Raw genomic sequence first — 25,120 nt, 5'->3', positions numbered from 1 at the left:
CTGCGGTTTAAGGACCTCTGTGAGGAGGTTAGTTCTCACGGCCGCTACCGGGAGCTCAAGACCCAAGGCTGTGAACGCCCCTCGTCAGCACCACGCTGTAAGCAGCCCCCTCCTCCGTAGCCACGGTAGGTGGGGAGACAAAGCCTGTGTCGGGCGAAGTGTCCAAACCACTGGCCTCCACTAGATTCACTGCCCAGTCCTGAAACGACTGGCACTCTCGTGCCAGAGGGTCCTCAGACCCCTCCCAATCCCCCTCGCCTCCCATCTCCTGATAGTCTGGTTCAAAGGATGGGGCTGGATCATAGAAGAATTGCTCTTCTCTCTGCGTCGAATGCGGCGTCGAGGGACGCCGGTACGACGCCGGTTCCGAGGGAGGGACCGGGGACGATGTCGTCCTGGGACGGCGTTGGGGGCGACACCCTGGTGGCCAGCGCCGCCGCCAGCGGAGGGGTCGTAAGGTCAACCAGTGGCGACCCGGACCTGGTGGGGCCCTGTTTCGTCGGGACCGGAGTCGTCGACGGCGCCAGGGCCGAAGCACCCGACGGTGCTGGGGCGGGAGCACCCGGCCCGCTTGGGCTCCCAGTAGGGACCGCGGGCCAGAAGGCGCCACAGTGGGACCCGACGGAGGAGAGAGCGACCTCATGGCCATGAGGGAGGCACCAATCTCCTCCGGCGTCGCGTTCAGCCCAGGGACCGGCGGGTATGGAGCTGGCAACGGCGCCTGCGGCTCCGGTGGAGACACGTGGGCGGTGTCGCCCGAACCCCCGGCCGCATTGCGCGAGCGTCGGGGAGAGTCAGAAGAGCGATGCCGTCTCTTCGACTTCTTGTGCCTCTTTCCTGAGGACTTGGAGCCTGACGAATGGTGTCGACTCGCTGAGCTCCGATGACTGTGTCCCAGCGACCGGTCCTTCGACCTCCTTCTCGACCTGGACCGTGAACGGCACGGGCCGACTTGTAGTCATGGTCGGCCCCTAGGCAATATAGGCACCGGCAATGGGGGGCGGTAACCGACATCAGTCGGTTGCAATCGGCACAGGGCTCGAACCCGGGCATCCCTACCGGCACCGATAGTCTTACGATTCGAAACAGGATCAAAAAGATCAAAAAATGTTAGTCAAAAAGTGACTAAGGAGTACTGCTTTTTCCGGATCTGCGCTTGCTGGCGCTGAAAAAAGGAGAACTGACATCAGCGTGCGAGGGCGGCGTCTAAGTACTCCGACGACCTCATCCCGGCGCCAACGACGCCGAAGACGGACGAGGAGCCGCAGACGACGCCTACCGATGAACAGGGGTACTGCTACGCAAGACTTTCCAGATAGAGTCTAACGCCTGGGGATATTCTAAGGTAAGGAATCTAACACTAACCTGTTTCTTTCAAACTACATTGTTCATATGTTATTCATATAGGTCTTCTCCCTTTGCCTTGCCTGCGAGTTAATATCTAAGGCTTCGTTATCTAGGCACATCCTTTGCACTCAAACTACAAAAGATGGTTGTTTTTACTGTATTGTCTCTCCTCCATGTAGAGATCCATCTGCCACTAATGTTCAGCACTTATATGCCTTTCGAAGACTGGAGTGCACTATATATAACAGGCTAAAAATATATAACATTTAAACGGAATAATGGGTCCATCAATAAACAGAAGCACAGACTATTGATATTCAATATAGTTCACTTTCCAGGTCATCAACTACATGTCTTCAACCCTGTCTTAACACGGAATAAAATGTAGCCTTGGGAATATGCTATTGCAGTACTGCAATAGTTGTACTTTTTCAGGGCCATATCCGCATTCAGGTCCTGGTACTCTGTTTATTGCACAAACATCTTACCCAATCTCTATGATTGATGATCTCTAATTTGTCCTTGCACCCCGAGAGCTTTGTTGATCAATGATTCTAAAAAACCTTGCTTAAAATCCACTGCATCTTAGATATGTAATGATCGACACGTTTTACTCTTGAAACAATGATGACACAACCAGCCCTAAGCAGAACACCAAATACAGGAAGGTTGTTGTGAATGTATCTGGGACCCTAATTAAATATTCCTGATTCATGCGGTTATGATAAACCATGTCCTAATGAAGACATACAAATCTTGCCCATATTCAGTAATGGCCCACGCAGCCCAAATACGGCAAGGCTACTTCCTTAGATTCCTAGAGAGCACAACAAGTTCTTTCGACACACCAAACCTTCAGCAACCTGGGAATTCCCCATGTTTTGATTTGTCATTGAACTCCTGCGAGCACTAAAGGAACAGTCAGTACTTAGTGACATCTTTATTGACGTCTTATGTCCAACCTTGCGTCAAACACGGCACCTTCCAGGTATAAATATACCAACACTTGCCTTAAGCAAACACACGGTGGTGTGGAGCAGAGCAGCTATCTACTTATCCGAAGCCCAGCTGATGTGAGCCGAAGGAAGCCGCCCCTGCCATTTGACACACTGGAGAAGCTGCCTTTTCTCACGCAGAGAATCCAGCTCCAGTGTTTCCAGTCACCTTTGCGGGTTACTGGGAGATTGAGTCCTGATAAACAAGATACAAGACCTCCTTCATTCTGTAACCAAGGTACGGAGCTGATTCAAACCTTAGAGAGAATTCTTGATTCAGATTCTTGGCAAAAAACCCAACTTAACTTAAAACTGCAACTTACTTACTCCTTCCCACGTATTAGGCTTAGGTCAGGTACACCGGTGTAGGCGTATCTTAGAAGCACCAGTTGAGTTTGTTAGTCAATGTTTTTATATATGTAAATATTTTATCCATTTTAAAGTATCATATGGCTAAGAAACCATATCCATGCTTTTACAGTATTATTTCATAATACTCCTTTCATTGTACGCACTTTACTTCATGATAGGTATTGCAATTGTGGCAATTCATTTCTCTTGCATGAGAAAGAAGACTGCTCAATAAAATAACACCTTTTATTGAAAACGCCCGTCTTTCTATTTCTCTGCACCCTGGTGAAATTAAGCATGCACGATTGACTGAGTGAAATAGCTGTCTATTGTTTTCACACGACTCTGGAGATACACTCCTTATTCTGGGGGAGCAAAGTTGTCATGTTATATGGTTGTCAGAAGCTAATCCGTTCTTATCTAAATCAGGGAAGTTAACCCCTCCCTGTTCATTCGAGAAAGTTTCTAGTGACCTCTGAGCTATCTGGCAAACACTAATTAAGTCTAACATAGTCAGTAGAGACCTAGAGGATCTCAGTCCTACGGCTATACTGCTGTTTAGGCGCAGAGCCTATTGGGAATATAGGAACTACACTACAAGGTGAGAGGAGGGTTGAATGGCCAAGGTGGTCCATTTATTTACTTTTGAGAACCTTTGCCCAGTGGCTTTTGAGGGACAGTCCCCATTCACTAACGCCTTGACAAAAAACTAAAGATCACATTTTCTGAACAACCAAGCACATACTGGCATCCCCAAGCATCAGGTACACAAGTGTCCCAACCTTTCCTTAGGACACTCTAGTGCTGGCAGGACTCTGAACTCAAAAAAATAGGTCATTGGCAGTCTATAGCAGCTACTCTTAAATTCCAGGCTAGTTAGAAGGAGCAGTTCAAGGATTTTTCATAGAAATGTTGTGTAGGTTAAAAAACATAGTACTCTGCAAAGCAAACACTAACACTTAATAAATCAATGTCTAACAAGTGTTTATTTTTTTTTAAAGAAAAAATACTTAAATTCACAAGCAACTAAATAGTAAAAAAACTGCCTCCTACCTAAGACAAGCTAGAAGAGGGGATGCCTCCTATTGCTTCTTTGATGTCGCAGCATTGAATGTCTTCGAGCAAGCTGACTAAATCAGAACAAACTAAGGAACGGGCGCAACTCAGCAATTAAAGCAGAATATTGCTCTGACATGGGGTCTGCATCAACAATGCCTCAATCTGCCAAAACCCATCTCTATACTTCTTATAAGCCTACCTCTTTTTTGTGTTATGTGCCCTCTGACAGAGTTGTGCTGCGAAGCCAGGCATAATAATAAATATTTGAAAGAAATCCTCAATTTCTCTCACCTTACTATAGTCTTCACTAGTTCCATGAGGACTGGAGTCATCCAAAGAGACCACAAACATACTTCTCTGGATGCTTTCTAATATGGTCAAATTCTTTGGATCCAGGCTGATTAAATATTTCCGGATCTAAAAGAGATTGAAAGAATATGATAACATAGTTCAGCATTTCACAGAAAATAATGAAAGCAAACAAGATAGAGCAACTCATTTTTTAAATCATCTGAACGGTAGGACGTGTTTGGAAGCAAGGTCTTTATCCCATTTTAAATTTCTGCAAAAATGTATGAAGAGTAGTAGAGAGAAGTTGTTTGTGAGAAACATATTATCATAAAGAACGGTCTTAATAGAATTCTAACCTCAGCCCAGCGGGTTCTCTCTTCTGTTGTCAGGGCTCCCACTCCTGGCCCAAGAGGCTCACTGTGGCACTTCTTATGGATATAACCAAGTTGCCTAATAAAAGATTACGCACGTTCAGAGACAATACCATTACATTTATGTTGCAAAAAGACAAGTATAGCCAGTAAGGACATTGATTGGGAGAATATGAAAAAGAACAGCTATATCTGTGTACATTTACAACCTCGTTACGGGTGTGGTGGTAATTCTGACAAGGAACTCCGTGTTTGAGCCTAATTTCAATTTACAGATTCTGTGCAAAATATACTCTGCCATAGGTTTTTGCCTCTGCAAAATTCTCCAGGTAACAACTGCAGGAATTGGCATAGCCAAAACACTGCATAAAGATTAACATTATACGGTGATATCAGACACAAGTGGTCTGTTACTACAATCTATTACCAGTTTCATAGAGAAAACTTAGAATCGAAAACCTGCCTTGCTATCTTCTTCTAACAGTATTTCTCCCAGATGATTTTGAACCAGAGTAACTTGCAATGAGGCTCTAAAAATTGCCAATGAAGATACGCTGTTGCTGTAAACATGCTGAGCAACACTTTCCTTTAATAGACAGATCGCAAGTACCAATTGATTTCTATTTGGTGGTTGCTGTTAAGACCCAGTGAAAACTTTTGTGGGTTGAATCTTGCTCATAATAAATTCTCTGATTTGTGCAAAGTACTATCTCACAAGCAAACTCATTTTCACGATGTTTAAATCAGTGGATTTTAGTGCATTTGAAAAACACAAAAACTCGAAAAGCCTACTAAACGATATAACAAATATAGGAATCGGGGCATCATTGCAAGGAGATTTAATTGTTGAGACAAAGACTGCACACTTAAAAAGGCCCAGGAGGCAGAGATGCTAAAGTTTAAAAAACCACAACATTGCTATCTTCCCGAACTATACGCGGAAAGTGCAGTCGTAGAGTAAGTTATGTATGAAACTTAAACAAAAACTCGGATCCGGGAATTTTCATATATGCTACTGTTCCCGGTGCAGCTCAGGGTGGTGGCGCACGGAAAACTCACTTCTCTTGGAGACCTTAAGAGGCCTGGGCCTGGCTCAAGCAGATGAACAAGGTGCACCGAGAAGAACGTGGCACACAGAGAACTTGGAGGATGTCAAACTGGACTATTTCTCCAGAAGAGTCTCCAACGGAGAACACCCTGTCACCCTGTCATTGCAAGAATTGAAGTACAGGAGGATGGCACATTAGCGGAGGTATGGATGGAAGGTGATGACCTGGTTCCTACACAGAACAGTGGAGAGGAGGACGTGGTGCAGAATCCATCGGGGTCTGGTGATCCCCCAGTCGAGTGACATAATTGCATTGATCCAGCTCTGATGATCTGGCCTGGGTCCTGGTTTGTGAGGACACCAGGAGAGTTGAGGTGGAAGAAAGTGCAGGGCGGCCCCATTGTGGCAACAGATACAGGGTGTATACGATTATAATGACTGTTGTGTGTAACGGAGTGCTGATGTTTGATTTTTAATGCAGCCATCTACGGATGGGTTACCTCGGTGTATGGTTAGGGCAGCTGGAGCGACACCTAGAGATGACACATGCCCCATTAGGGGTGGGGGAAAGCGCTGTTTGAACTTGTTCCTGCACTGGGAGAGGTTAATTTTAATCTAGCGTTTTTTTCCCTTCAGACTTGGACCAGATGGAGCAGGGCTGACTGATCCCCCCTCAGCTAGTCATCCAGATTGAAAAAAAGCTGTTCTTTATCTTGTAAATCTGATTATTTTTTAGAACAACTAAAAGCTTCACTGGATAGCTTTTGTGACAAAGCATGTTTTAGCAGCATATGGGGTAAATTGTATAAATCTAGTTTAAGATCTGGAACTTAGTGCGCACTGTTGTTTTATTTTATTGATAGGCAATAATATTACAACAATTCAACCATGGATATTCTATCAATCCAAAAAGTATTAAACGGCTCAATACAATACCTTCTGATTAGACATCTGCAGCAGGGTGATGTGACCAATCACACTAATTAGCAAGCCATGAATTAATGAGACTGGCCCATCAAACTGCCCTTTCCAGTAACAAAGACCATTCACCATGTTCAATTCTTCTAAAAAGAGATGGAGAAATGAAAGAAAGATGGATTAAGAAGGTTGTGTGAGCGTAGACAGAGAAATTGGGAAAAGGGTTAAGAAAGAACAAGAAATGTTTAAAGATGTGGAAAGAAGGAAAAAGACTGTACGGTAGTAAGGCATGAAGTTAAGAAACAGAAATAGTGGAATGAAGAACATCAAGGGAGGTAAGAAAGACGGTAAGCAGAAGGAGGGAAGAAAGAGTCTATTATGAAATTAACGAATTAGGGTTGAAAGAAGGGAATGTATAAAGCAATCAATAAACCATGCAAGGAATGGGAGAGAAACAGGAGGGGAGAGCGGGGTTTCCACCCCTCTTCATGCCAGTAGGGCACCATGCTTCCATCCGTTGCTTTCGTTTCGAAACCTATTGTGCCTTGAAGATAGGAGTTCAAACTTATTTCTACTGAGCCATGTGAACTAATGTACCTAATAACTATGATTAGTAACAGAAAGGCCCACAATCTAAACATAATGTCCTGATGATAAGGAGCAAGCTGATAGCTCCGCAAGAGAAAGCAGTTGTGATTGAAGGTGAGGACTAGCAAATCTTTAAACAATTTGAGAACTTCCCACCACCAGTTTCCAAAACAGTGAGGCACTCCAAATAATGGGGTCGGGTGGGAACACTGGAATTTTAGTGTGTGTCACTAACATTACATGCTTTGATCTCCTTCAAGCCTCACTGTGCTCTTGATCACATTTTTCCACTTTTCAACCCTCAACCTAACAAAATTAGGTGCTCCTTGGCTGTTCGCTGGGGTAGGCCCGTCTGCTGAGGTTACTCTCGCTGTGCCTGAATCTACTGATGAGATTTCTGAAAAGAGGATAAATTGCTTATGGGATCTTCACTGCTACTGTTTTAAGGCTTATGTGTTTACACTTTGTTCAGGATTACTATAATGTATTCTGTACTTCTGTCAGTAAATATGATGGCAACAATGTGAATATTAAAATTAAGAGTATTGTTATGGTTTTAAGACATTCAATGAGAATGTCTGTATGTAGGGCAGCAACCACATACTTCATCTTGAGCCAGGTCAAGCGATCTGCTTCACTCTTTCTAGTAACATTCCCCAACACATGATCCCTGTTTAAGAGATTGGTTCCTGGGTAGTACACCGCCCTATTCTTCTGAAAAGGAGCACCTGCACTTGCATGTCATAGGATCATCTGGAATCTTTATCCAAACATTTCTTCACTAGGTAATGGACTCAGTATGAGTGTCTAAGTACATAAGGTGCTACATAAGGGGTATCACTAATGCTTGTTTGGAAAGAAAACTCTTGCGGGTTGCTGACTGCTCATCCAAGGGAATCAGCATGGGTAAGGTCCTGTAAGGACATGAGAGAAGGAACAGAAGACTAAATGTATACAGAAAAGGTTTCCCCGCAGTCCATATTCTGGTTTGGTAGTGCTTTGAAAATGTGCTTCCTGTGCGTTCCTTTTGCAATCTTAACCGATATTAACGCTGTCGCAGCACTGATCTCTTATCCATATCTGAACTAAAATGGAAATGGAGAAACTGCTGCTGAGTAAAAATATGTAACTGTATCATAATTTAGTATCAATCCTGGATATACTCATTTCACCATAAAACCCCTGCCTAACATCTCATGTGCTTAATCAATATATACATATCATGGTTTTCTTTTAGACCCGACACCATAATAATTGACTGACTGACTCTCTATCTATCTATCTCTCTCTCACGCTCTCTCTCTCTCGATTGTCCATCAGCATGCATTTTTGCATCAACCACCAGACCCCTGCGCCCACCCCCACCTCCGCCAACAGAAGGGAGAGGGCGGCTATAATGGGTTAAAATATCTTTGAATGCAAATTGAATCTCTCCTGTCTCCTATTTAGTTGCTTCAAAAGGTCTAAGTTCCTGTGTGTACCGTCTACACAGTGCGTTTTGACCCCCACTCGTCGTTATCAGGCTGGTTTATGTGTAAGAAGTGCTCTGTAAAACAGAGAAGTTTATTATGAGCTGATGCACTATTTTTCGTTACTATAAAATAGATTGTCATGATCGGGATGTAGTTTTAGTCTATTTACTGACACTCAGATTTTCACTGTTTGAGTCACTCGGGTTGCTTCTGAAGCAAAAGTATAAAATTTGTGCTGTTTTTCATTTCTTAAGTCAATCGGAATTCTAAAACTAAAAACAGCATGAATTGTATTAACTACAAGCTACTGGTCGAAAGAGAAACGGTTAATCCATCTTTCTAGTTGCTTCATTTTGCACTCGGTGTAAATTTTGTTTTACTAAACATATATTTCACTTTATGAACTGTTAAATTTAATTATTTGATTTTCAAACACTAGAAATATATGTTCTAGCAGCACTATCCCTCCCACATAAAAGGGACCAATATGATCTTGAAAGAGAGCCATTAGAATATAAATTAGTCTAACAAAGATATCATGTTTGAAAGACTGCATGTGGCTTTTTGCATCTTACAAAACACATTTTTGTCCTCGTTCCATTTAAAGCTCGTTAGTTATAATGTATTCAGCGTGGCAACCATACACCACTGTTTGGAGCATGGATTCTTGGCAGAGCCCTTATGTCCATGTGGATATGAGCAAGTCTATGGTATTGCGGTTTAAACAGCAAATGGGAGAAACGGTTTCAGGTTAGCAAGGTCATTGATTCGATGCCTAGACCGGGAGTCCGTCAATTATTATGCAAACAGAAACACCTGCAGGAGCCTAAAATGTCATATGAGACTTCTGAATTGTATACCGTCAGCAGTGGGATAAGGTAAAGAAAAGATGAGAAGTGCATGTGTATTTAGGAGTCAAAACTACATTTCAGAAGATAATTCTGTTACATAGGTATCGTAGAATTCCCAGCCACATTGTCTAAATAAATCTTTACTCGGGTAAGTAATGTAAAAATGTGCATTAACTCCAGCGTTTAATAACGGATTACATGGATTGTGTTACTGGCAGAAGAAATAAAACAGCAAGTACTGCGGTTTCACCCAATACAAAAAAGGAGGGGCTGTTTCCCCAGAAAGGTTGGATTAAAATGGCTGATAAGACACTTATAAAAGTTTTGAATACGTTATTTGAACCTCCCCAGGACTCTTCCAAAGTAGTCACTGAAAATAAAGTTCAACGTCAAGTTATTAAAGTGAAAGCTAGTATAATTTATCCTTACATACATTTACAATACATTAATTCCTGAAAAGTTGCATTTTAAAAATTCCATAGGGGCAGGCCACAACATGCTGAATCATTACACATACCATAATGCAGAATTTGCGCTTTCTATCATAAGTGATATATATATTTCATATAAAATGTGTACAAATGAATAATATAAGAGGGTGCCGCTCTAACACAGCTGATGAAAGTACCTTTAAAAAATAAAGCCATGTTGAAATAAGCAAGTAACAGTTTGAAAGCCCCCGACCCCACCACCACTGTGGGCTTCTGATCATTTCTATGCAGCCCCATGTCCAGATGTGCTTTTAGAAGGACCATGCCACCACAATGAATATTCACGGAAATGTACAGCCAGAACATTCATGACAAAGAACAGCTTGAATAACCTGCGGAGCTCTGGCGGAGTGAGGATGGATCCTTCATGCAGGGCATCAAAGGTGAACTGCCGGCCCCTGCACATGACCACCAGATGTGATGGGCTGCTTCCTTCTCGCTCTATAAAGAGAGTGTGGAAAAGTCATCAAGCCAAAGTACCATCTTGCAATTGACATAATTTCTTGCAGTTTTTATCGTGCAATATCTGAGTCTAATGCAGCTCAGCATAAGCCATTATAATACACAAAATCAAACCAAATTAAATACAAAAACATTAAATCAGTAAAAACAATGTATAAAACAGTTTATAGGATATAAAATTCAAAGGTATAGAACCTTGTGGATGTGGCCTGACAAGGCAAGATAGTGGACAGGTCTCTATCTAGGGCTCCAGCCAGAAATCCCAGAATGATCTTCATGACCCTGCTGCTTCACTGTTCAAGCCACACTAGGGGCACCAATGTGCAACTGAAACAGTCCTGAACCAAACTATTGTTTTCTGTGGGTTGCCGCCATTTCCCTGTGCATGAGGGTCACCTTATCCCCCTCTTCATCGAGGTCACCTGCAGCAGAGACGGGCAGAGAGAACAGAACACTGCAGCAGAGAAGAGTTGGGGGTAATAGGTTCTGGTTTTTTGCAAGCCTGCTTCAAATAGAGCAAATTAAGAAAAGTTCACTTGTTCTTGGCAATGGGAGAACCATTCCCAATCACTTATACAGAACTTTGAATTGTGGCAGAAAAAGCGGAAAGAATTGTTTTTTTGTATGGAAATAATTCCATTTATTTCTTCTGTGTTTTTTTAAAGAGTGCTGGACTCTTTCTAAGATTCAGTCATCCAGAACAGAGTCAAATCATGACACGCGCAAACATATTTATCTCTCTGTGGTCTGGGAGAAGAAACTTAATTCGGCAAAGGCCTTTACTGATATAAGTTTTTTTCCCCGGACAGAGAGACAACAATGATACAGCGATTCTAACGGAAGCTCTACATAGGTACCCGATTTCTTTCTCGAGACTAAATATTATTGAGCGCTACGCCCTGAGGAAGCCCCAGGCAGTAATAGCAAATTTGACAGGGCGAAACACGTGTTGGCTGTAACATCCTTTTGTTTTTCATGATTTGTCTCTGTTCTGAATGACTCTGAATCTTAGAAAGAGTCCATCCACCGTTTAAAAAACCACAGAAGAAATAAATGGAATTATTTCCACACAAAGCACGATTCTTTCCACTTGTTCTGGCACCATTCAAAGCAGAAAAGAGTTGTTGGGTGGAGGGCAGCTGTGGTTTGTCTGTGTGGCAACAATATGCCTGCATGCACACCTTTCTCAGTTGTATGTAGAATCCAGAACAGCAATGAGCTGCCACATGTGAGGGGTGGTCTCAGCAGAGATCAGTGGATGGTTGTCGAAGTGGCCTAGCCATAAGAATTATCAAAACAACTGCCAGAAAAAGAGAAACCAGCTGCAGCCAAGAGAAATACAATCTGTATCCAGTGGGTGTGTGACGTGCTATGAGTAGCCTATTGGGGGTGTATGAGACTATTATTTTCCCTCCTAAGCATCATTTAGATAATAATGTATCACTTCATGGAAAATCGACAATTGAGAATTCCCATTATTAGAGTTGTTCCTGGGCCGACAGCTGGCACAGGAGATCAAAGATGGCATATACAGCACAGTTGGTACTTCACACTTCATCTCCAGATCCAGTGCTGGTCACTTCATAAGATAACAAGAGATATACAGAGATGAAAGCTTTGTTTGATTATCTCAAGCTCCGCACTTAGGTAAAGTATACAGGTCTGTATTTCTGTAGGTCTTTCCATGGTGTACTTATATTAATGATAGTATAATTATTTTCTGCTATATAATGGTGTATTTTCTTCATTCTGCACATTTGACACTTAAATGCTGTACATAACTGGTTTTACTAATTCAAGTTAATGGTTCTTAATTTACTTACCTTGGAACGATGAACGCTCGGATCAGCCCTGCCAAGATTCAAACTGTGACTAGCAGATCACTGCATGTATCGGTGAGAATTCAACTCAATGAACCATTGGGCTAGCTTACATACTGGACTCAGTTGCTGGCCGATTACACGAAGTTAATTGCAGTGGACTTATGCTGAACTCAGCTAATTTCCCTGCATTGTCATTTATGACCTATGCTTTACCTAAGGGCTTCTCGAATAATGCATTAACCCACTGAGCTATCTTATATAGACAACAAATAAGTGACTGGGCCTGAAAAAACCTGGCTTTTTTCACAGTAGTATTTTATTTAGTTCTCCAGGTAGGCCAATACTAAACACCAGGACACCCAAGGGTAATCGAGCGCTCTACAAATGCACATAACATAGCATAACATAACTTCGACATTACACTTGGTGCTTTATAATATATACATTAACCATTAAAGTTAAACCTGTGACAGATTACACACACTCCAGAAAGTATCTCCAGAAAGTGCATTAAGCACCCGAGCTATCTTAACAATCTGATACTGAGACTTGCTGGACACGCATGGATATCTGCAGGTATTGCCTTAACCTCCTATTGGTCTGTGACAAGTTAGTACAGGTGGGCTGCAAGGGGTAGGTATGAGCCACCCGGGTCCTTCGGGCCAACACTGTGCGTTTGAAATGCTCACAAACTCAACCCAAAAATATAAGGAGCTAGGCAAAGGCCTATGAGAATACAAATGTTAACAAGTAAAACATGTAAACTCGCAGTCCTTTGCAAAGTTGCTCTTTTATTGATGGAGCAGACAACCGAGGGATTTTCCCTATACAACTAAAATATATATTTGATTTTAAATGGTTTCCTTTTCGGCTTTGTGAGGAGAAACGTGACCCGGTGACAGAAGATGGGGTCCCTAGCACAGTCCTGCCCTCTGGGATCGTACCTAGGGATGAGGAGGTACCAGCGAGAGGACAGCACCCTTCAGAGGAGGTGGGAAAGGGCTGTATTAAGGAAGATGTCATGCCTTGAGTTTAGGAGTATTATACAGCTTTAGTGACGTCCTTAAAAAAGCAGGGGACAGTCATACACGAAGAAGGTGTGAGCTAAGCCTCAAATAAAGCCAGAGCTGCAGGCATCAGCCCATGAAGGCTAAGAGCTGCCTATTGTCAAAATTCAAAGGATCTGTGTCCATGCGCTCACCATGTTTGTGTGCGGCAAGAGAAAGGAGGCTGTGTGGTTGGCCACAAGCACACCTTAGAGGGAACAGAGGTGGCAAGAACCGCCTGCCTGACCTCAGAACATGCCATGAGATCCAGGATTGGAGAGAGCAGTTGCCCCAACATTCTGACTTCATGGATGCCTGAAGGCCACAAGAGAAAAAGAGGCAGTAATGTGGGTCACACCTAGAATCGACAACCAAAGTAGGTGATTCTGGCAAGGTGTGAGGTGCTGTGACTGAGGGGCAGGGTGGCATCCATGATGCATTTTGGAAGCCACTTCCCCAAAGTGTTAAATTAGATGGTCCTATGGTTGGTAGCTGAACTGTCCTCCATACTTCTACAATGGATGGTGAGACAGCTCAACCTGCCAGGCTGTGCAGCAAGGCTGTGGATTTATGGTCTTCCTGTACAGGGTTAAATCCAACCTCACAATGTGATAACAATGGGAGATGTGGTGAAGGGCACTGCATATGTAGCTGTGTAAGGATCCACAGGGACCTTGACTCTGGAATGACAGCATGTTGGCAGCATATTTTCAGGCTAAGTTACTGGAAGAACGGTACTCTTGGTTAACACGGATTCACAAATTGAGGGTGTAGATCTGAAACCTAGAGTGCACTTGGCCTGTACATTTTTGGGGAGACATAGAACCAGGTTGTATTGGTCTAGACAGCATTGTGAGTGGATTCATAAATCCCACCCTCCAGATCTGCACTACGACAGGGGTACAGACACGTTTTACAGGCAGAGTCAACGGAGAAGCATTCAGTGTAAGCCATGCACATATAGAGTTGAATACCAAAGTGCACAATGTGCACCTACCCAAGTCTGGTATTGAAACACAAAGTGTCATTAGAAGTTGTCACACCAACAGCATCAGATTGGGGAGCACGTCAATGCTCACCCATTGATCTGCATTTACTGTGGGCTCTCCGAGTCCATAATAAAGCCAACATGGTGCTGAAAAAAGAAGTAAATGTGTTCAACAGGGGCTGACTGGACACACTTGCGATGATCATGGCAGCTGTTGGTCAGGTGAACCGGCCTGCCAAAACAACAAGGGCCACCTCCTCCATGGACATGATACTAAAAGATATAAGCACTATTTGCACCTCTCTTGATGTAAAAATAGTTGAGGTTGTGGTGGTTTTTGCACTGGTCAGAGAGGACCTCCACAATGTTGTGGACAGAGTCACAGAAGCAGAGGGAAGAATCTCTGAAGCAGAAGACACAGCCCAGGATTCAAAATGTCAGCATTTCTTAAGAGAGAATTTAAGATGCAGGGGGTCTTCCTGAGCACAACTTCTTCCACCTTGTGGGAACCCAAAATGAAGTGCAAGGCACTTATCCTGCTAGTGCTTCCGATCATGCTTTAGCAGGCTTCTTCCGCACAGGTTGTCGGCTTTCTTCGTACTGAAGAGTACCCAACAATTGGGCTTGATTGCACAAAAAGTTAACTGAAATGAACAATAGAAATATTAGAGTTAATAAGCACCTAATGTGTTGAAAAGATGTTTTGGGAAACTACAATAAACACTTAGCCAGACTAACCAAATGATAAAGACGCTAGCTCACCTAAAGTGATATTTAAAGTTGTTTCCCACTTAATCCACCTGAACTGTTGCAAAACATCAATAACACATCAGTAAAATTAGTTAAATCGCCGACACTCTCCCCAACTAGCCAAATCCTCGGAAGCAGACTTCCCAACTGCTAGCCACCCCCCAATACTTTATTTTAGCTTTAGGCAGAAAAACGAAAACAAAGAAAAAACAGAAAAACACATCCTCTCAAAATTGGGGTCTCTTTTATATCCCCACCAAGCTTAGATATTTTACTTGGCAATTCACTCATCACACTAGTCTTAGTCAATTCTTGCAATCGATCTTTGGAACAATGCAAGGTTCCATTTACTGGCAACAAGAAAATGTACCTCCGCCTAAAAAGCTCCAAGCTCATGCGCTTCAATAACTACTGACCTCTCCCTTTGCAATTAAATTTCCTGTAAAGGAAACCAACGTTCAGCTCTCATCCTTTTTAGAACCAAATGCCATTCATGACCTTGCATAGCTAAGCTTTCATCCTCTCCAAAGCAGGGATACACCTGCATGTGATTCTTAGCTAAACTGTTGCCTGGATCTGACTTGACATGGTCACCTTACCACTTGAAACGCCCTTTCAAATCTTCACAAGGTGGAGGTACAGGGAAAAGCCTAGTCCTGAATTTCCTCGTAGCTCTTTGGTAGAGCTGCTGCTGTTTATCTACCCTCTTTTCATTTTTAAGTTCAGGAAACCCAAGTGGGGAGTACTTCAAGGCTATGGCTTGTACCCCACACTTTTCAAGGTATATGTCCGACACCCAGTGGAACACATCCAAACTAATGGTCTATCTTTAATAATACATACAGATGTTAACCAGGTTCGGTTACGTCTCAATGACTCCACTCCGAATTCTCATGTACATATTCAAAACTGTTTCACTGGCATTCTCTTCTAGATGAATAACAACCTCCATAACATCAACAAACCTCCTCCTGGTCTTCCGACTAGTGGCCTGAGACACTTAGTACTCCACCCTCTCCAGTTTGTGAAGAATGCAATCTGAGATTTTGGATTGACTGGGATCGTTTACTGACCACTCAAGTTACAAAAATCTCCTCCATCAACTCATTATTCTTCATAAAAACCTCCAATTTTTTCCAACTTCAGCGAAGCATATGGTAGTATAGGTCCTGATGCTGTCCAGGTTGAACTACTGCTATTCTCTGGGTATGCATGCAAAGCTCCTCTCTAGAATTCAACAGAGAGAGAACATGGGAGAAGACATAATTTGTACTATTTCTCATTACTTGTGTCCATTTACCCTAAAATGGCTTCCCATTTCTACATATCATATTTAAAACCCTTGTTTGACTCGCCAAGTATTTCACAAACCCAGTCTCTGTAACTTTGAGGCAAATTGGCTCCTAACATTATTGTTGGTGCTCTTAGATCTGCTTTCCTCTGCCAGTTTCAGATTCCTCACTTTTGCTATCAAAGAATAGGACAACATGCTTTTTCCTCCCCTGCCACTGAACGTTAGAACTGACTTCCTTTGATGATTCGACTAGCTTCCAAGTGTCTAGCCTTCCGGATAGTGATTTAGCATGGTTTTACACTTCTTAACTTATCAATTGCTGCTTAGTGCATTCCTATCAGTGGTTTGCTGCGACCAGGATACCTATATGGAAAACTATTGCACTTTATAAATGCAAAGAGTAGAACTGAACGTTGTTCTTGCTAGTCACTATTGCATCAATAAAGATTAAGTGAATGTTTCACACAGCTCAAATGTGCAAAGTATATGGTTAGAGAGTAGTTTGTTTTCTGTAAAACTCAAAGATTTGCTTTGAATGTCAGTAACAATTATATTCATGCCGTAGTGTACTTTTTGGAGGAACTAATAATTGGTGTTCCAGAACACGAAAAAAGTTTTTGACAAAATTATTTTCTTCTGAAACACTGGGCCGATTTAAAGTTCTTTTTTGCTTATTTTCTATAATGTTATAAGCTTCTTGCCAGTGAAACAAGATTTTGCAGAATGGTGATTTTTTTAGGTCAAGCCTAGGCAGCGTGCATGCTCTGTCTGCAACACCTGTTATCTTTTACATCGGCTTTAGGCATGCCCATGAATTGCCATTTGTTAGTTATTGTGCTTTTTAGAAACACAGGGTTTTTATTGGTGCTTCGAGTATGATTCTCCCGCCTTTGGGTGCTTGAGTCACGCCCAGGCAATTTCACTCTTTGATTGCTTGCCTTGGCCATCCCAATACGTCTGGAGTTCCTCCTGGTCATCCTGATCTGCCTTTTTTTTGTAGGTTATCAACATTGTTTTAGGCTTTTAGGCAGTTTTACGAAGCAATGCTCTGTTCGGCACCTGCAAAGTGGCAATTTCTGTCTGGTAGCTGTTGAGTTATGCCAATAGCTATAACTCTAATAAATGCGAGACCTATTGCATTTCTAATGCTTGTTATGTATAAGTTACTACCGTATCTCAGGTCGACCATAGTTGGTTTTTAAAAGTTAATTACAGTTTCACCAGTAGGGGGACTCAACTCTTTCATGTTCTCTAAAGTGAGGGGTTTCTGAGACAAGACAGCATGACTGACCTTTTTATAGCAAATAGTGTTCAATTTCATGAAAAATGAATATGGCAGATGTGTATGGAAGATGACAAACTGAAAGGTGATGTCTCTTTAAAGTGGACAACCAACTGTCATGACCATACAAAAGGAATAGTTGTTAGAATGAATGCATATTTAGGAGGAGTGAAGATTTGGGGCCGGATTACGATCTTGGTGGACATGGTTACTCCGTCACAAACGTGACAAGTATACCGTCCGCCAAATTGAAATTCCATTATATCTTATTGAACTTGTAATAGGGTGGATGGGACATCTGCCACGTTTGTGACAGAGCATCCCATCCATCAATAATGTAATAAGGCCTAAGTCTAAAGGATGAAGTGCTGCACAATATATTCTATAAAGAGGGCAGTCCCTCTTCTAAATCTATCAGAGGTTTCCAATACCTTTGAATCACTTTGTTTTTATTGTCATGTATGCTTCAGTTGAAGCAGGACTTTTTACTATTCTAGTCTATCTGAAAAAACCTATCAATAAAGATGTCATCAAGCATCAATATAATGGTCATTAGAAGAGGGGGAGGCATTAGGGTAAGATGTATCACTTTGTCGGAGTGAAGGGTATATGATTGCGCTAGTCCACTTTTCCCCCACTTTGATTCTCATGGCCCGAACCTCACTTGCAGCACATATTCTGTACCACATTCATTAAACTTTGAGAAGGAAAACATTCTCCATTATAAGCAGCAGCTTTCTTCAAAAAACAGAGTGGGTACGCTTAAATCTCTGCCCTTTCACTTAATGCTTACATTTCTTTATCTTGGAGTTATTTTCATTAAACCACTGAGACAGAATTGTGCATCACAAAGAACAATACTGGGGGAAAAAGTTGAAAAGTGCCCTTTACAACTCATTAGTCTAAATAATTGTACTAACTATTTGATTTACAACAGCATTAAAACAGAACTAATGAAGACCTAACTATGGAAACATTTTAACAACCCCAGCAAAAACAATATGCCCAATGAGCATTGTTTAAGTCCATCCTTTACCTGTTTTAAAGTGGTTGATAATTGAATCCCTTGTAATCCCGGGAATCTTGCAGGTGGAAAACAACATTCGGAATTGATCCATATCCATAGGTCGATTTCCAGCTTTATGTACAGGCAGCTTTTCTCTGTAAGGCAGAGATGTAACAAGAATACAGCAGATCAGTTTACCTTTTCAAACATGGAAATACAAGGCATCAAAAAACAAATATCAAAAATGAATATTGTAGACAGTTAAATTAATTGCGTCATAACTGCTATATTAATGCATTCAGAGGTTTTTTTTTTTTACCAGAAAAGCTGATTAAGTGTTGTTCACAGTCCTCATTAGCTTGCTGTGATTGTTTGCTATAGCTCACCAACAACATTTAACTAGTGGTAAAACAGGGGGTAAATTGTACGAAAAGGAAATGCTGGAAAGTTCAACTCATTAAGCAGTGGATGCTTTTCATTTAACTATATTTTATGTGCCCAGGCCTCACATTAAGTATGTGCACAAACAGTTATACAGCTGCTGTATCCGCGATTCGTGTTTATATTAAAACAGTTCTCATCAACTTGAATCAAAGTAAATATTTCTATATATCACTAGTATCTCGTGCATTTCAATATCCCGCATGAAAAAAAAAACGATAGCACTGCATGTCTTTATCCTATTTTCAGAATCTGCACTACTTGCTCGTTTCCCCTTCAGTTGAGTTACTTGAAAAACAAATCGTCCACACCTGGCCCCCTCTGTGATCTTTATAGTGAGGCATAGGTAAATGGACACACATTTTATCAACTATCGCTATGCCACGCCCCCTAGAAGAGGTAGTGATATAGTTCCACCTCAGAGATCAGGGTGTGGAACAGTACAAGCTGCAAGAGAGAAGATTGAGGGGTGGGGTGGACCAGTAGGCAGGAAATGGACTGGGTGGGAAAAATCAAATGCCAGATGTTAAGACCGGAGCCGAGTGTTGGAGGATCCATGGGTGACAGTGGGGCATTAGCAAGGGCAGAAAATGTGTTAAAAGGAAATTATGAGCCTAGGATGGAGGAGAAAGTGCAAACGTGCTTAATTTGTGAAAACATAAGTGCGAGGGCCACTGCTGCTTGCACCACCCATTGCCCCTGCTAGAGCTGCCAATGACAGTACAAACACGACACCAGCCAACTATCACACTCCTACAAGAGTGACAGTTCAGACTATTCCAGGCCCCCAAAGCTATAAGAATGGCTTGGGTGGCAGGAATGTGTCAGTTTTAATGCTTATTAGAACATTGGAACGTGGAGTGCTATATTCAAAACAATGGCATGCTCAGGCTTCTGATGGGCGGTTGAAACCCGGAGTAACAAGAGTCCAATGTCTAACAAAGGCCTCATGGAGCCCAAGGGGATTTTAACCCCCTCACGCTCCGCGAGACCTTTGGCAGAATATTCTAATAGCCTTAGAGCCCTCCGAAGTGGGCTCTACTGGCCATTAAAAGTCAGCTCCCTTGTTAAAGGCCCTCGCCTTGGGCTTTGGCCTTAAAAGCTGGAACAGGCCTTTAATGGTCAGTAGAGCCCACTATTAACAAACAACTGTTGTGCTCATCTCTAAATAAGACAAACAGAGCCAAATGTGGCAGGGTGTCATAAGTGCTGGTGCACATCAACAGCTCAAACTAGTTTATAGTGCAAACTGTGAGGGATGTGGCAAAGGAAGAGTACTATTGAGGAAAAGACAGTGACAGGAAAGGGAAGAGGGGAGGAAAACATGAAGTAAGAGAGTGGTAATCAGGAGGCTCAAAAGGGGTATGCATGGAGAGAGGTAGGTTGTAGCAGGGTAGAATGGTAGGTAAGAGTAGACTTAAAAGAAGATAGACAAGTTGTGAGACCAGTAGGAGCGGGCAGATAGAGGGGCAGAAAATGACAGCAAGAATGGTGGAACTCACTGGTGACTTGGTGCCGTGATGTCAGGTAGCCGCCTCACATAACAGGCGAGGAGTGCTTCTTAGTGTAGAAAATATTAGCAGACCATAAAGCAGCAATAAACTGAGGTGGATGGCCTAATCACACCAATTTCAAGCTTACAACCCTCTGCCCAGAAAACTGAGCCCAATAATTATGAGCCCACCACATCCGACAAGCCTCGGAACAAACCCTAAGAGGGTGAAAAGGGACTACTGATCCATGAACTAAGGCATATTTGTTCTGTTCCAGTGACGGCTTGTGACATTTGAAAGTGGTGCAGCGTAAATGTTTGTGGTGAGTGGGCAGTGGAGAGCGAGCATAGTGATCGAGCCTGACCATCGTAAGGGGTTCTCAGAGTTCTCCCCCATTAAAATTTGAATAAAGAGTAAACAAATGGTGCATATTTAAGCATATTTGAGAAGGCGGGTCAGTTACCTCAAACTATAACTAAGGGAGGAAAAAGATTATGTGTCAGGGTTAACTAATTTATGCAGCAAGAAAAAAACAAATTATACTGCATAACGTAGCACATTTTGTGATAGCAGAAGTTCATTATTTTGTCATTTCTACACATGTTAACACTGTCTGGACAAAGGTTTCATCTTATTCGTAATAGTACACAAAAACAGCAATATGCAACTGAAAAGTGAACTGTCAACCATAGCAGAGTACGTTCTCCATTTTTTAAATACATCACCTCAATATGTTCATTATTATTTCATACATCTTTACATTGCAGTGAAAAGTAAAAGTTTCAATACATAATTCTAAACACAGGGAATGTTGGAGCTGGAAATCTCATTTGTAAAAGCTCTGCAAAGGAATACAAAATCACTGAGCAAGTACTTGTTGCAATAATATTGTCTCATTCTTCTTCTGCCACATTGCAGTTGTAAAACATTATAAATGCTTGCATTTATAATGTTATGAATAGCAATAGTTATAATATTTAAAACTAGTTTTAAATTGCATGTGTTATTTTACACACATGGCAATGGCATTCGCTCTTCCTGCCTGGCTGCCTCTGCTGGTCACTGCAGATCCCTTCTGAGTACAGAGCACAGGAAAGGAGTTTGATGAAATGTAAATACTAGCGGTGGTTCATGGTTGGACTGCCATAGCTTAACACTTCAGCAGCCTATGTGTTTGCGCAGGATCGATGGGAAAACACTGGGACCTGATGAGTAAGGAAAGAATCTCTCATAATAATCTCTACTTGTCCCTTATGCACTTTTTGGTCTCTACAACAGGAACTTGAACAGAAAGCGCTTTGAGTTTAGCACTAGCTTCTGACATCTTATGAACTGCCGGACACACGTTTCAATGGCAAAAATAACAGGTGATGGACAGAATGCAGAACAATGTCATACATTCACCCCAGTACAGAGATCTGGGCCTAAATCCATCGTTCTTTTGCTCACCATGCCTTTCCAGTTTGAACCCAGCCATATGCAAATCAGTCTTGACCCTGTGCCCCAGGGGGAACAGTCCAGCCCGAACTGCCAAGCCAGGTCCTCCCTGGACTGGAAACAAGCATCCAAGGACCGGTTTCAGGCTTTCAGCCCTCCTCAGCCTGGACAGCTTGATTCCAGTGGCATGGAGAGCACGGGACTCCCGTCTGAGCATACCCGTCCCACTCGGGGTGACAAATGCAAAAATAACAGGTGATGGACAGAATGCAGAACAATGTCATACATTCATCCCAGTACAGAGATCTGGGCCTAAATCCATCGTTTTTTTGCTCACCATGCCTTTCCAGTTTGAACCCAGCCATATGCAAATCAGTCTTAACCCTGTGCCCCATGGGAACAGTCCAGCCCGAAATGCCAAGCCAGGTCCTCCCTGGACTGGAAACAAGCATCCAAGGACCGGTTTCTGGCTTTCAGCCCTCATCAGCCTGGATAGCTTGATTCCAGTGGCAAGGAGAGCACGGGACTCACGTCTGAGCATACCCGTCCCACTCGGGGTGACAAATGCAAAAATAACAGGTGATGGAGACTGAAGATGGCTGAAATGCCAGAAACCCGCCCTCTGAAGCTTGTTTCCGGTCCAGGGAAGGCATGGCTTGCCAGTTCGGGCTGGACTGTTCCCATGAGGCACAGGGTCAGACTGATTTGCATATGGCCATGTCCGAACTGGGGTGGTGTGGAGTGCAGTTCTGCATTCTGTCCATCAACTGTGGTTTTTGCACACGTTTCAATGGCGTCACGGTCACTGTTAATCCTTCCTAGCAAGATACATTCAGTATTAGAGCAAGGAGGAACTCTGTTTTGCTTTGTCTGGTGCTGTGCAGCCAGACTGCCCTTTGTTTCGCACTTTCAAAAAATTTATTTTACAAAATGTATGTTTGTCATAGAAACGTCAGCTGGATTTCTTTCACCCAATGTTGAGAGGCAGTCAACTTGGTACCGTATACACAGCGCTATTTTTTTTTAACGTACCTCTCCATGGCTGCTCGGGAAAGTTTTACCCCAGGTTTTTCTTAACAAAATGACTGCCCCCTCTTAGCTAAAGTGGTGTATCATGAGCATGTGTGTTGTGCACTTTGAATACTTCTGTTAGAACACAATGCATTCATTCTTTTGGAAACTCGAGCGCCAGGTTATTTTTATTATGCTAGCATTAAAAAAAGGCGGAAGCCCCACACAAAACAGAGTCGACTCACAGCAGGAAGAAGACTAGGGGAAAAAGCCTGCAATCTTTCGGTGCTGTTCACCACGTGCCCAGATAGGTTTAATGTAATGACAAGTGAGGTTACATTTTTACAATAGTGAACAACCAGTCTCATACTCACTGTATAGTCTCCCCAAACAATTGTGGTTTTCCTTTAGGCAGTGCTGGTTTGCCTTCACAACACATAGTGTGTTTGAACATACCGAATCAAAAACAATTATAATCAAACAAACCAAGATGATGGGGGTCAAACCCTGTGTGCACTAGAGAGCTAATTCTGGGGAATATCTTCAACTTATTAATACTTCGTGGGTCCGCTCTACTTTTTGTGGTTCACCGTCACCAACCACTATTTACTTTCTTGACTTTAAAGTTTTGATTTTGATTTTGTATTTTTTACTTTACAGCCCTGATGATGTCCCAGAAGGGGACGAAACGCATTGGCTGTGAAAAGTATTAACAGTTTGCAAGTTGGCTGAAATTGATATGACTGGATGCAAAATAAAGAAAAGAATTTGAAGCAGACATCTCAAGGATCTTCTTTTGGACTTCAATATTTAATTGTATAAAATTTCTGTATATATTTGACGCTCCTTCTAGAACATAGTGATTGTCAAAAACAACTATAGTTTCAGAATAAAAGTCCACCTACTTTTGTTTCATAGTGAACACTAGCCAAAAGGAGATATGCCCATTCTCTCTAAACGGATCTTCGCCGTGCTGACGTCTCGGAGTCAGGAGACTAATGTGATTGCAACTCGACTCCAGCCTGGCCACAGCAGCCCACAGCACAAGGTCAGGTCACAGGAGTGATCACCAAAGAGAGGGAGAGAGACGCTGGCTCAGCAGCCCCTCCAAGCAACGGCTGAAATGACCAATCACTGAATGGCTTCGCAGTCAACCATTACAGTGATTGGTCATGCTCCGTTAGTTAGGCAGAGCCTCGCTCCCACCCCGCTTTGCCATGTGCACAAACTGCACAGGCCTAGGAAGCACATCTCATCCAGTCCATACACTGCTCCCTTGCTAAGAGGAGCGCCAAGATTGGTGTGAGCAGGCAAATTCACAGCTTATTTAGGAGACGGAGGGTTGCGGCTTCATCAACCCCGCTCTCCTAATGTGCAGTGGAGAGAAGCCTCTATTGCACATGTCGGGCTGGCCAGACATAGGCAGCCGTCCAACCCAACATGTGCACTAGGTGTTGCACTGTCTACCACCAGTGCAATATTATTAGAATGTATGTGTCTCTCTAGTATCAAGTCGCACCCCCTTAAGAGCCGAACAGTAACCGCCCGTGACTGAAAGACAACTGCAGTGGGCGCAAGATTAAAATATACATTTTGGAAGTTTGTTGCTCATGCGTTTTTATTTACAAATGAACTGTGAATTTGCTTGCTCGCACCAATCCTGGCAGCGTCTGGATTGAATGAGATGTGCTTGCTAGGCTGGTTCAGTTTGTGCACATGGCACCGTGGGGTGGGAGCAAGGCTCTGCCTAACTAACGGAGCAATACCAATCACTGTAATGGCTTATTGCGAAGCCATGCAGTGATTGGCCATTTCAGCCGTTGCTGGGTGGGGCTGCTGAGCCGGCGTGTCTCACCCCCTCTTTTGTGATCACTTCTGTGAGCTGAACTGCTGTGGGCTTCTATGGCCAGGCTGGAGTCGAGTTGCGATCGCTTTTGTCTCCTGCCTCTGAGATATCCGCATGGCGAAGATCCGTTTGGAGAGAATGGAGTCAAATGGCCCCTTCTCATTTTGGCTAGTGTTCACAATGAAACAAAAGTAGGTGGACTTTAAGTCTGACACTCGTTTTTGCCTCGTTATGGTGACTTTAACTTTTGGCACCTGATGCCTGCAAAACTGCTACCACCAAACCTCTGCAACACCATGAGGGAAGCGCAGAAAAGGCACCCTCAACTTTTCAGTAGCCTGCCTTGCCCCTAAACGCCTCAGACTACACTTGTATGTAAGTAACATATGGTATCCCAACTAGTATGATTTAGAGACAGTTAGTTAAGATATGTATAAAACATTATCACAAGGAAATAAG

At 42.8% G+C, this 25,120-nt stretch overlaps 1 protein-coding gene across 4 annotated transcripts in view; it reads right to left on the bottom strand.

The window, feature by feature from the left end:
- The window catches only part of LOC147688908 (peroxisomal carnitine O-octanoyltransferase-like), a 407,404-nt gene that overhangs the window by 186,428 nt on the left and 195,856 nt on the right, over positions 1 to 25,120 (bottom strand). For all 4 annotated transcript variants that reach the window (XM_086941806.1, XM_086941805.1, XM_086941808.1 and 1 more), the window contains 4 exons: positions 18,464 to 18,588; positions 10,115 to 10,223; positions 4,400 to 4,493; positions 4,044 to 4,169 (listed from right to left, as the gene is read on the bottom strand). In XM_086941806.1, the coding sequence (XP_086797932.1) occupies positions 4,044 to 4,169; positions 4,400 to 4,493; positions 10,115 to 10,223; positions 18,464 to 18,588 (454 nt within the window). The remainder of the gene's footprint in view (positions 1 to 4,043; positions 4,170 to 4,399; positions 4,494 to 10,114; positions 10,224 to 18,463; positions 18,589 to 25,120) is intronic.

Source organism: Lissotriton vulgaris, chromosome 10 (assembly GCF_964263255.1).
Source record: "Lissotriton vulgaris chromosome 10, aLisVul1.2, whole genome shotgun sequence".
Classification (NCBI taxonomy): domain Eukaryota; kingdom Metazoa; phylum Chordata; class Amphibia; order Caudata; family Salamandridae; genus Lissotriton; species Lissotriton vulgaris.
The sequence above is the reverse complement of the archived record's forward strand: the minus strand, read 5'-3'. Positions and strand labels throughout refer to the sequence as shown.